Source organism: Pongo pygmaeus, chromosome 23 (assembly GCF_028885625.2).
Source record: "Pongo pygmaeus isolate AG05252 chromosome 23, NHGRI_mPonPyg2-v2.0_pri, whole genome shotgun sequence".
In the NCBI taxonomy this organism is placed as follows: domain Eukaryota; kingdom Metazoa; phylum Chordata; class Mammalia; order Primates; family Hominidae; genus Pongo; species Pongo pygmaeus.
Window position 1 is genome coordinate 29,534,881 of NC_085931.1, and position 12,343 is coordinate 29,547,223.

The 12,343-nt window shown below is 54.3% G+C and overlaps 1 protein-coding gene, 1 pseudogene and 1 gene segment (V, D, J or C); all 3 read right to left on the reverse strand.

The window, feature by feature from the left end:
- Positions 1-330: 330 nt before the first annotated feature.
- LOC129022811 (immunoglobulin lambda constant 1-like) lies at positions 331-1,951 on the reverse strand. The segment is given in 2 exon segments: positions 331-647; positions 1,844-1,951. Coding segments are annotated over 2 exon segments (405 nt in total).
- A 1,292-nt stretch (positions 1,952-3,243) lies between these two features.
- Positions 3,244-12,343, reverse strand: part of LOC129022801 (immunoglobulin lambda-1 light chain-like) — a 310,065-nt gene continuing 300,965 nt past the window's right edge. For both annotated transcript variants that reach the window (XM_063662784.1, XM_054469051.2), the window contains exons 3-4: positions 5,035-5,068; positions 3,244-3,703 (exon numbers count right to left, since the gene is read on the reverse strand). In XM_063662784.1, the coding sequence (XP_063518854.1) occupies positions 3,384-3,703; positions 5,035-5,068 (354 nt within the window). In that variant the 3' untranslated portion in view covers positions 3,244-3,383. The remainder of the gene's footprint in view (positions 3,704-5,034; positions 5,069-12,343) is intronic.
- LOC134739350 (immunoglobulin lambda-like polypeptide 1) lies at positions 7,178-12,341 on the reverse strand (annotated as a pseudogene).

Sequence of the window (12,343 nt, forward strand, 5' to 3'; positions counted from 1 at the left end):
GGAGGAATGAAAGGGCAGAGGGACTGGTGTTTAGTGATCAGGCTTCGCCTATCCTGGCCTATTTCACCAGGAGACACCCTGGGAGGCTATGAGCCTCTCCCTCAGGTCTACTTTTTCACTGGGTGCTAGGATTCCCCCAACCCAACACTGAGAACCCAGGGGAGGCCTCAAATTATATGTGAGATAAGAAAAGAAGAGAGGGAGCAGGATTTCTCATTGACAATGAGGATATTTATTGAGAAGAGCTGGATGACTTGGGATGGGGAGAGAGACCCCTCCCCTGGGAACCTGCAGCTCCAGGCCCCTGTGGGTGGGGTGATGGTCAAGGGCCTAAGAGCATTCTGTAGGGGCCACTGTCTTCTCCACGCTCCCTTCGTGCATGACCTGGCAGCTGTAGCTTCTGTGGGACTTCCACTGCTCGGGCGTCAGGCTCAGGTAGCTGTTGGCTGCGTACTTGTTGTTGCTCTGTTTGGAGGGTTTGGTGGTCTCCACTCCCGCCTTGATGGGGCTGCCATCTGCCTTCCAGGCCACTGTCACAGCTCCCGAGTAGAAGTCACTTACGAGACACACCAGTGTGGCCTTGTTGGCTTGAAGCTCCTCAGAGGAGGGCGGGAACAGAGTGACCAAGGGGGCAGCCTTGGGCTGACCTGCGGGATGGATGAGGGGCAGGGGTCAGAGTCCTGGTGTCCACCTGGGGAGCCCCTGACCTCAGTCTTGAGGTGGGTATGGGACTAAGGCCCAGGGCAGGGACCTCAGGCTGGACCCTTGCTGGACTAAGGTCAGGTCAATGGTGAGTGGAGACACTCACTGTCAGATGGGAGTTCCCCCCACTCTTGGGGAGTCACAGACCCCCTCTTGGATCCGTCTCTTTTTCATATGTTCCATCACCTATAGACCCCCACCTGTGCTGGCTCCACACTGGATGGGATGGAGTGTAGGACCACATCTCACCCTGGGTATTTGTCTGTCTTGGGAGTGTCTGTCTGAACATCTCCTACCAGTTCCCCTTGTTCTCATCTCTTCATGCAGGGCAGCTGTTGGTCCTGGGTTCAGGCTCTTCTCTCTCACAGGGAGTGGGTTTCTTACCCACACATCTCCCTGGCACCATCATTGCAGCCCCCACCCCACCTCCCTGCAGAGACCCCTCTGGGCTGCCTGGTGAGACAGGGTGTCAGTCCCGGGGTCTGGATTCCAGTAGATCAAAGGCCTCCATTTGAGGCATTTTTTTTTTTGACTCCCTGAGCTGAACGTGGAGCTGTGTCTGTTCGAAAGAGTCTCCATGTCGTGAGAAGTTATATGGGGGATCTGACTCTCCAGTGGGTTTTCCCTGACAAGCAGGTACCCGTCCCAGTCACCATCCCTACCAGGAGTCCTTGTCCTGGGCATCTGCTCTGGGGTCTTCCTCCAGTGGAGGAATTGGTAAGCGTCCACGTTTAGGGCCTGAGTTTTCTGAGACCCACCACCCTGTCTGTGGTGTCCTGCCTGTCTTGGGGGATGGCATGTGACCCAGTGCTGTGGGGCCACCTTCTCACAGGGTATTCTTCCACTATCTTTGTCCTCCTCCCTTTTCCTCCCCCATCTCTCCAAGTCCTCAGTCAAAGGCCTCCTGTCACTGTGTTTAACACAGCCGCATAACTGGGACGCATGGAGGACAGAACCACAGAAGAGGACAGGACCCCAGGAGAGGATGGGTTACAACACTGACCCAGGAGCCCAGGCGAGGAGGGGCAAAGATTCCAGACATCCAGACAGGCTTAGACCTTAGCCTTCAACGGACAGGAAAGGGAAAAACTTCCCATATTTCACTTGGGATCTCAAAGAGGAGAGAAGTGGGGAAACTTACCAAGGACGGTCAGGTGGGTGCCTCCTCCGAACACAGCACACAGTGACACAGCCCCACACACAAACCCCTCCTGACACACCCGACCCATTCCCCACTGCAGCTGCTCGGGCGCCCAGGTCCAGCAGCCCTGTCATGAAGCAGGTCTGGCCGATAGGAGGGTGAGGGGGATGGCCCCTCCTTGCATGGATGCACACTTTACTGGAAGTTAGGGATCCCTCCACCCCAGAGGGAGAGGGGAGAAGGAGGAGGTATGTCTGCACATCACATCTGGGTCCCCTGCTACTCTCTGTCCTGGAGGAAGCCATGTGTCCCGGCTCAGCTCCTTTGGAGACTGTCACCATGGAAGAAGTGAGAAGCCTGTTTATGCCACAGGGAAGGTGGAGCTGGTCCCCTATGGAGAACCGAGTCCTCTGGGAGGGTCCTGGATGCCCAGCACAGCCCCTAGTGGGATGCCCATGTGGTAATGATTCTAAACAGCACAGGAGAGTGTGTGTGTATGTATTTGCTTGCAGGCATGTTTGTTCGTGAATACCTGTGTGCCTACGAGGTGTTCATGTGTGTTTATGTTTGCGAACATGTGTGTATGTGTGTTTGTCTCATAGCCCAGGTCCCCCATCCTGTGCTACCTCCTGGGACAATCATCAGGCCGGTTCTTAGATTACACATACAGCTCTTAAAAAGACTAATTTGTTTACAGGCACATCTATGGCACCACTCTGGAATCTCATGATTGACTTTGACCTCCCCAGCTCCACTGACCATCTGTGGATAATTGGAATTAGGTACTTGAGGTGTGGTCAGTTTTGGGTTGGTTACTTAGGGGTGAGAGAGAGTAGAGTTGACCCTTATCCCCCAGGGGACTTGAGTATAACTGGGACACTGGTGACACATGTGGGACCAGGGGTACCCAGCTGGCCTGTGGAGTGAGTGACCTGGGTCCAGAGGGTCAGGGTCCAGTCTGTGCTTGCTTCAGAGATAATGTGGGGGTAGAGAGCAGGGTCCTGGGAGTCAGGAACAGGGTGGGCCCCTAAGGAGTAGGGGAGACAAAGGTCCCATGGACTGAAGAAGGAAGGACTCCTTGAGAGAGGGAGGCTGTCCAGGGGATGAGGAACTCATTCTTCTGGAGGCCATGGGGAACCAAGGAGTGGTCCCCCCAGGCCACTGGAGGTGGACATGTCCACACAAACACAGCATGTATGGGAAAGGGGCATTCCTGGGGCCTGCTGCCCAAGGCTCTGTTCTGGAATATTCTCTGGGCCTTTCTAGGTGATGGTGGAACTACCCCTCAAAAACAATCCAGACTCCATTCCCACAAGGCTAAAATAATTTTGTTCATCTTGCAGGTTGGACCAATTTATGGTAGAAAATGTATAAACAGAAAGAAAACACAAAACCCAGGGTTTTTTTGTTGACTGAGGATATTTATTGAGGGTTTATTGAGTGTAGGGAGAAAGGCTGGATGACTTGGGATGGGGAGAGAGACCCCTCCCCTGGGATCCTGCAGCTCCAGGCCCCTGTGGGTGGGGTGAGGGTCGGGGGCCTAAGAGCATTCTGCAGGGGCCACTGTCTTCTCCACGGTGCTCCCTTCATGCGTGACCTGGCAGCTGTAGCTTCTGTGGGACTTCCACTGCTCAGATGTCAAGCTCAGGTAGCTGCTGGCTGCGTACTTGTTGTTGCTCTGTTTGGAGGGTGTGGTGGTCTCCACTCCTGTCTTGACAGGGCTGCCATCTGCCTTCCAGGCCACTGTCACGGCTCCCGGGTAGAAGTCACTTATGAGACACACCAGTGTGGCCTTGTTGGCTTGAAGCTCCTCAGAGGAGGGTGGGAACAGAGTGACCGAGGGGGTAGCCTTGGGCTGACCTGTGGGGTGGATGAGGGGAAGGGGGTCAGGGTCCTGGTGTCCACCTGGGGAGCCCCTGGCCTCAGTTTTCAGGTGGATGAAGGACTAAGGCCCAGGATAGGGACCTCAGGCCAGGCCCTTGCTGTACTGAGGTCAACTTGGCGGTGGTGGGGACCCTTACCTCCTGATGGGAAACTCCTCAGCGTCTGAGGACTGAGGAGAATCAGGCCTCTTCTGCTCCAGCCTCCTCTCCAGATTCTCCCCTCCTTATCACTCAGCTCTCACCTCACCTATGCTCCCCGACGCTGGCTGGGTTCAGCCCTGGGCCCTCGTCTTTCCTTGGGGGACGTATCTGTGTGAACATCCCCTGCCAGGTCTCTCCTCTGGGTCTGTTCACGAGGGTGTCTGTGTCCTGTTTGTAGGTTCTCATCCCTTTTGATGAGTGAGTTTCTTCCCCACATGTCCCCTGGCACCATCATTGCAGTCTCTGCCCCACTTTCCCACAGAGGCCCCTTGGTGGGGAGGGGGTGTCAGTCCTGGGAGCCGGATCCCTGGGAGTCCAGGAGATGGAGGGCTTGCATGTGAGGTATATTTTCTGTTCTGAGCCTGGTGCTGTGTCTGCTCAATGGGGTCTCCCTGTCATCGGGAGATCTGGCTGTCCTAGGACAAATGTCTGTCCTGACAGGTCCCTGTCACCTGTGCCCACCAGGAGTGCCTCCTTCAGCATCTGCTTTGGGGTCTCTCTTTTTTGTTGGGAAGGGGAGGCTCTAACCTTGGACTGAGTGTCCTGAGAACCACCCTGTCCATGGCAGCCTGCCTGTCCTGGGGGAGGAGGAGGGACCCAGCACCCTCGGGCCACCTCACAGGACATTCTTCCTCCATCCTTGTCCCCCTTCCTTTCCCCAAGTCCCCAGTCAAAGGCCTCCCTTCTTAGTGTTTAAAGCAGCCCCATAGTTGGGACCTAGAACCCTAGGAAGCTGAACTGTTTCCAGCATTCTTCGCCTATCTCACGGCCCTGGTGCCCCAGCCTGAGCCCCTGCTCTGCTGGTCTTTGGGGACTGGAGACTGTGCAAGGGAGCAGAACATCCCAGAGCCCAGGGGAGAATGCCCCCTGAGTGACAGCGGCAGGTTCAGGCCTGAGCAGGGAGCAAGAAGAGGTCACTGGGATCTTCCTATCTTGCCCCACCAGGTGCCTAAGAAGAAACAGGCTGGAGGAATTTGGGGCCAGGAAAAAAGGCAATGGTGGCAGACCCCAGAGAGATTGAGACCTCTGCCCTAGAGAGAACAGAAAGGACAGAAAAGTCTCCCCAGATCTCACCCTAGACCCAAAGGAATAGAAAAGGGGACTCACCGAGGACGGTCACCTTGGTGCCACTGCCGAACACATTACACTGTGATATAGCCCTCCACACAAACCCTCCTGATTCACCCGACCCAGGCCCCCCCCACCCCCTGCAGCTGCTCACAAGGCCCAGGTTCCAGCCCCCTTTTCTCATGGGTGGGTGAGCCATGGGTGGGGTGAAGGGGGTCACCTTCTAATGACCTGAATATCATTTCCTTGGGGGCTTAGGAGTTCATCCACCCCAGTCATGGGAAGGGTTGACAGGTCTGTGTGTGGAATTGTCTCCCAGGTAATTGCATTTCTGAGGGGGAGTTGGGTGGCCTGGATCAGCTGGTGTCAGGAATGCCAGGGAGGAGGACGAGGTGAGCGGCTGGGTGACTCCACTGATATGGTGCAGCTGGGACCCCTTTGAGAAGTTGGGAATGGTGGGGAGGTTCCTTGATGCCCCCCACATCCTCAGCACTGAAGGTCATGGTGGGATGGACTTGGAATGAGAATTGGGGGTTGTGGGAAGAATGACGGTGACCACAGGGACACAGACCCCACTGCAAGGCCTGAGCTCCAGCATCCTTGGCCCAGCAGTCCTGAAGGAGCAGCTCACAGGTCACTGCCCAAGTCCCCTTCCTGATCCCATGGGGACAGCTTCCTACCTATAGGCCGTGTGTGCTGGATTAGAGCTGCAATGGCCCAGAGGAGAGCTTCTCAAGGGAGGTCATAGGCCTCACTGGCAGTGTGGTTTCCTCCAGGAGCTCTATGTGTGGGGGATCTCTGCTGTCCCCTTCAGCTCCCCTGGCTTACACACGCACTCACATGTGTGTGCTCTGCAGTCCCCTACATGCACGGGTGACACACACAGCCTGTGCTCCAGAGTGTCACCAGCACGGGGGGCACCCACAGTGGATGGGCACGTGCAGTGTGGGGCCTGGACACACACAGCCTGGGCCTGCATCCTGGTCTGGGCCCATCACCTGAAGACCTCACACCTGGGACACACACCTGGCACCATGCAGTCCCCAACAGTATTCCCCACAGCAAGCACCTCCCCTGACCGCTGAGATGTGGCCTGCTGCTCCCTGATCAGAATCTGGTCAACAACATCTCCTGTCTCACTCTTGGTCTGGACAGAAAACCCTGCCCCACCTTCCCATATCCAGGGGCGACCCCCCAGTCCCAAAGCCTGGAGACAGCAGGTCTCAGCTTTTCTTTGCTCATGTCCTGACCTGGGCCTGACTGCAGCCCCTTCTACCTTCCTGATCCTCCCAGAAGGATGCCCAACATGGACATGTATGTTTGTGTGCATTGTGTGTGTGTGCGTGTGTGTGTGTATTATAGCTCAGATCCCATGCTGAGTTCTTCAGAAGACGAATCAGCTTCACCCAAGCACCTGGCATAACCCCAGAATCTGACTCTTGACTTTGAACTCACCAGTTAATTGACAACTTGTGCACAGCAGGACATTAGTCATTGGTAGTGGCGTCAGTGAGGAGCAGAGCCGACTCTTGTCCCCTAGAAATGTTGAATACAGCTGGGGTATCCAGTGACACATGTGGGATGAGAGGCACCCAGAGGGGGATGTGGGTGAGTGACCAGGGTCCAGGGGGTAAGCATCTCATCAGTGATTGTTACAAGGAGGGCCTGTGGGGGCAGAGGGCAGGGTCCCTGGGATGACGGGAACAGAGTGTGCCCATGGAGAAGGGGAGATGTTCTAGGCTTTGATGAGAGGAAATATAGGTGGGGTGACCGCATGGCCTTGGAGGGGGATGGACAAACACCTTGAGAGAAAGATGGCATGTGGACAGTGAGGGCCAAGGGCAACAAGGAAGGGAGCTGAGATGTTCTCCTGGGGCCGTAGGGATGTAAGGAGGGTGTGTCTCCGGGCAGCCAGAGGTGGATGTGCTTACAGGGCAGCAGGAAGCACAACAGAGATGTGGGTAAGAATAAAGATGCCTGTGTCCTTCTGAAGACTATTTCCTTGTTCTGGAACATTCTATGTGGATAGGGTGATGGAAAAAGTATGCCTCAGAGAAACATGAGGATGCTCCCAGGCTGCATTGTCACAAGTCCAAAGGATTCTGTTCATCTTTGGAGATAAAAAAATTTTGGATGGAAAGTGGATAAACAAAAATGAGGAGACAGCATGTTTTCTGATTGACAAGGAGGACATTTATTGAGGGTTTATTGGGTGTTGGCAGAAGGACTGGATGACTTGGGGTGGGAGGGAACACCTCTGCTCTGGGATCCTGCAGCTCCAGGCCCCTGTGGGTGGGGTGAGGGTTTGGGGCCTAAGAACATTCTGCATGGGCCATTGTCTTCTCCATGGTACTTTCTTCGTGCGTGACCTGGCAGCTGTAGCTTCTGTGGGACTTCCACTACTCAGGCATCAGGGTCAGGTAGCTGCTGGCCACATAGTTGTTGTTGCTCTGTGTTGAGGGTGTGGTTCTCTCCATGCCCTTGGTGACTGAGGGGCCATTTTCCTTCTATGGCTCCCGGGTAGAAGTCATTTATGAGACACGCCAGTGTGGCCTTGTTGGCTTGAAGCTCCTCAGAGGATGGCAGGAACAGAGTGACCGAGGGGGTGGCCTTGAGTGGACCTGCAGAATGGACGAGGGGCAGGAGGTCAGAGTCCTGGTGTCCACCTGTGGAGCCCCTGACCTCAGTGTGTGAGGAGTGTGCAGGCCCCCCAGTACCAGTGCAGGACGTCTCAGATGTGGTCCACACTGTCTCAGAAGGGTGTGACATCATGTTCCTAAAAGAACTCTGTCAGAAAACCTCTGAGCTTGGCCCCTGCCCATCGCCTGTTTGGAAATCTTCCAAGGACTTGGGCTTTTGTACAGACAGTGAAACTTCAATTGCCTGGCCCTGCCTCACCCTGTCATCCTGACGTGGTCTGGCTCTGGCTGTGTTCTCTGAGCTCTGTGAGCCTCATGTCAGATTCACTCTGGAAACTTTTCTCACCTGACACAGCTGCTCTGGGTTGGGGGAGAGTGGGTCTCTCACCTAAGGGCTCTGTTTGTACCCATATCCGTCTCTCCTGGATCCTCTGCAGTGGAGTCAGGGCCTTTGCTCACCCAAGTCCCACTGTCTGTCTGTCCTGGGTTTTTTGTCTGTGGAGTCTGTGTTAGAGTGTCTCTGTGTTTAGGGCCAATCTACAGTTTTCCTGCCTTGGGATATGCGTGTCAGTGAACTCAGGGGTTCCTGCTTCTAGGGGTGCCTCCCACAGAGACCCATCAGCCACCTCCCCGAACGCCATGGCCTTTCGTGACCCTTCACCTGGCTCCTTCATGTCCAGAGGCTTCCCCTCCCTCCTGACATGGCTTCATGGGTCCCAGACCAGCTCAGGGCTCTCTCCTTGGGAGCCCACAGAAACCTGGAGAGGCCCCTGAACCTCCTACCTTGTTCCCAGCCTGGATCCAGAGTCCCACAGTCTGGGGGACTGGGCCCTGAGACTCTGAGTTTTCATTCCCCAATCTTGGCTTTGAGGGTTTCAGTTCCTTCTAAAGTCTACCAGGTGGTCACTCCTTCGAGCCCCTTGTTCCCTCTCCCTCATGAGATGGGGCCTCAGTTTCCCTTGCACAAACTTTGTTAGGCAGACAGAAGCCCAGGTCGGGGAGGCCAGAACTGAGCAAGTTTTAGGGAAGCAGCCTGGCCCTGGCAGACAGACAGACATTTGAGTCTCAGTAGGTCATCCAGTCTAGTGCCCTACCTCTGTTGGTGACCCACAGAGGTAGGGTCTAAACACGGAGGGGAGAGGTCCTTGACCAGGGCCTAGGCTCCAGAGAGAAAGCGTCACCACAGGTCAACACAAGATACAGAAAAGAACAAAAGCAGCAGAAAATTTCTCAGTACCTTGGGGAGACCAGGGAAGGAGGGGGAAGAGACTTACCTAGGACAGCCAGCTCGGTCCCCTCACCAAACACCCAATGCTGTGACACAGGCTCATACAAAAACCCTCCCTGGATGCCTCTACCCCCAACCCCCGCTGCAGCTGTGATGGAGGAAGCTGAGGCCACAGCCCCCGGTGGCATCTGCTCATGAGAGAGTTCACACGGCTGCCACACTCACCCCCACAGAGAGAAGGGGACAGGTGACATCCTGTGACCAGCAGGATCCCTAGAAATCCTGATTCCTGGAGGACAATGGATTTGGTTTTCCCACCAACTATCATGCAGCCATGGTGATGAGTTTATTGGAGGGCATTGTGTCACTAGGAGTGAACTTCCATGGTCAGGGATAAATGGTCTCCCTGGTGGAGCTGACTCAACACTGACTGCTTGGTGACACCCTGGGGTAATGCAGAGAGTGCCCTCTCCCTCCAGGAAGAAGCTGGTTACCCTAGAGTGCAGTGTCCTGGGAAGCTTCCCATGAACCTAGCTGTGACTCCAGGAGCCTCAGCCCAGCCTTTCCTAGGCTTGTCCTAGTTGGGATGGGCCTGGCCAGTGAGGCCTGGCTGGTCCCCACTGGGAATGCCAGCCCCATTCTCCAGGGTAAAATGGAAGGATCTCCTGCACCCCTCAACCTGGTCTCGTTTTGGTGGGTGAGGTGGGGTAGTGGCTGCCATTGTCTTATTCAAATGTGGGGGACATAAAGGAGCTCCCGAGTGTGGTCTCCAAATATCACCTTCTGCTAAGGGAAGTGAGGTCAGTGCGGGATCCCAGGCCTGGGGCAGGAAAGGGACATGATGAGACAGAACCTCTCATCCTGCGAGAAATCAGGAGCCACGGAAGCTCCTGGGGCAATGGGAGAAAATCAGATGCCACCTGAGGAGGCGCCCAGTGGGTAAGTGTTTATGTTTTGTAGCCGCATTGTCATTGCAATTCAATATAACCGCAGCAGAGCCCGCATGTCAGATGTCCTCACATGCTATAGCTCACTCCGGTACTACATTGTGCTGTGTTCCCTGGAGGATGGCCAGGCACCAGATCATCAGTTATCAAAGTGGTGAACAAAAGGGAAGAATGTACATTTTTTCTTTTTCCCAAAGCATGAAGCACACTCCTGAGCGCACAGTGCAGCTGCTGTGCCCTCCTTTCTGGAAGCCCTCATGAGAAGGAGGTGAACCGAAGTCTCGACTCTCTGCCTTCCTTCTCATCTGAGGCACGAAGTTATTGATCATCAAATGCAGCTAATGTCACTAAAAGAATGACAACACAACATGGTTGGCTTTGCTGGAAGTAGCCACATGTCCTGGGAAGCGATTATGCCAATGTCCAGCCTGAACCCCCTTGAGCCTCTTGATGCTAGAACCATTTTTCAGGAAAAGAGAGGTTGAGGGAAGCACTGGGTTCCTGCTCAGGGAGGTGGCGGCTGCATCCCGACTGTTGGAGGTCCCGGGACCAGCTCTCTGCTCCTGCAGCTCCTGCCTTGCCAGGGAAAGCCAGAGCCATTTGAGAGACACCTGCAGATGGAATGGGTCTAAAAACACATTCACCAATAATAATATCAAGTATTGAATCCACATAGAAATGAAATTAAACCACGAATATGCAACAGCACCACAAAGTCAACTAAAAATAGACACAATGATATTCACAAGACATTTGATAAGACCCTCATTAACTATTTTTGATGTCAAGAAATCCTTGATATTCTCTCCAGTTAAGTGTGTGACGACTAGCATTTGCTTCACACCCTTGCCTGAAGGAGTAGTTTAGTTATTCTGCTATGGGTGGGTCCGCATTATCTGAAAATGGATGATGCTGCGGACTGGCTGATGGGAACCTTGGAGTCATTACTATTCTTCTGTCTCCCTATTTTTGTGTTCAGAGATCATCATAAAAATGTACAACTTATAGAGAGGGTGAAGCTTGGGACAGTGTCTCCCATGGGCTTGAATTTTCATAGCTGTGAAATGGGTCAAACAGAGGCTGAGGGACTCTGGGTGCCTGAAATTCAATTTAGCTCATGGCTGTGATTTGGGGCAGGGGTGGCTGGGACTGAGCTCCAAAGGGGCCCCTCTCTTTCTGCATCATTGTGGAAAAAGTCCCCAGGCCTTGCAGCTCTGTCCCTGCCCTGGCTGGCCACCCAGCAGCTGCTGCCATGTCCCTGATTAACCAGAAACAGTGGGGGTCCCAGCCCAGGCACTATGGATTAACCGAGGCTGTCAAGGCCTTCAAGGACCAAATTGCCCACTGTCAGGGACCCTGGGATGAGGGTGTCTCTGAGTGAGGCTGCAGGTGCACCATGGTGCAGGGGGTGAGGGGACGGAACAACGTGAGTGATGGAGGGAGTGGGGCCTGGTGGGATGGGGGTGTTTGGGGCAGTTGAGATCCCATGAAAGCCTGACTTTGCCTATAGATAGCCCCAAGGTCATGTTCACCCTGTGCTGACCTTGTGTGACCCAGCCTTGACTCTAGTCCAGAATGAGACTCTGACACAGACTCTCCCTGACAACCATGGGATGCCCGTTCTGTGCCTGGGACAGTGTCTTTGCTCATTTATCTCAGTCCACAGGAGTCCTCCCCTCACATAAGCTGACCATCACAGGCTCAGCCACACACCAAGCACACACTTACTCCACCCCAGAGCCTGACTTTAGAATTGGGAACTTCATGGTTGAGATCTCAGCCATGTGCTGGTTAACTTTGAACCTCACCCTAAGCCCTCTGATCACAACTGATCACCTGTGTGCCCCAGCCTCACCCCAGGTTCCAGAGGTAGTGACGTGAACACCAGTATCTTGCAGAGCATCCTAGGGCTCACTAAGTTGGCTGGGACATTGAGCAGGTTTCTGGACTTCCTGTTTCCCTATTGCAGGACTTGTAAGTGTCTTTACTTAGCCAACCTGTATTGTGAAAATCTGTGAAATTCACCTGTGAGTTTCCATTCCCAGACCTTTCCACAAGTTCCTGGTGATGGCACCACCATGGACTTCTCACCCAATAAACTGGGCACCTGGATTTTCCTCTTCCCCACTTAGAATTCAAGGAGTTTGCATATTAAATATGAGGTAAGAAATGAAGACAGGCAGCAGGATTTCTGGTTGACAATGAGGATATTTATTAAGGGTTTACTGGGTGCAGGGAGAAGGGCTGGATGACTTGGAGTGGGAGGGGAGACACATGCCCTGATCCTGCAGCTCTAGGCCCCCGTGGGTAGGTGAGGGTTGGGGACCTAAGAACATTCTGCAGGGGCCACTGTCTTCTCCACAGTGTTCCTTTCGTGCGTGATCTGGCAGCTGTAGAGGTTGTGGGACTTCCACTGTCGGGTGCCAGTCTTAGGTAGCTGCTGGCCGCATACTTGTTGCTCTGTTTGGAGGGCGTGGTGGTCTCCACACCCTGGGTGATGGTGAGTCCATCTACCTTCCAGGCCTCTGTCATGG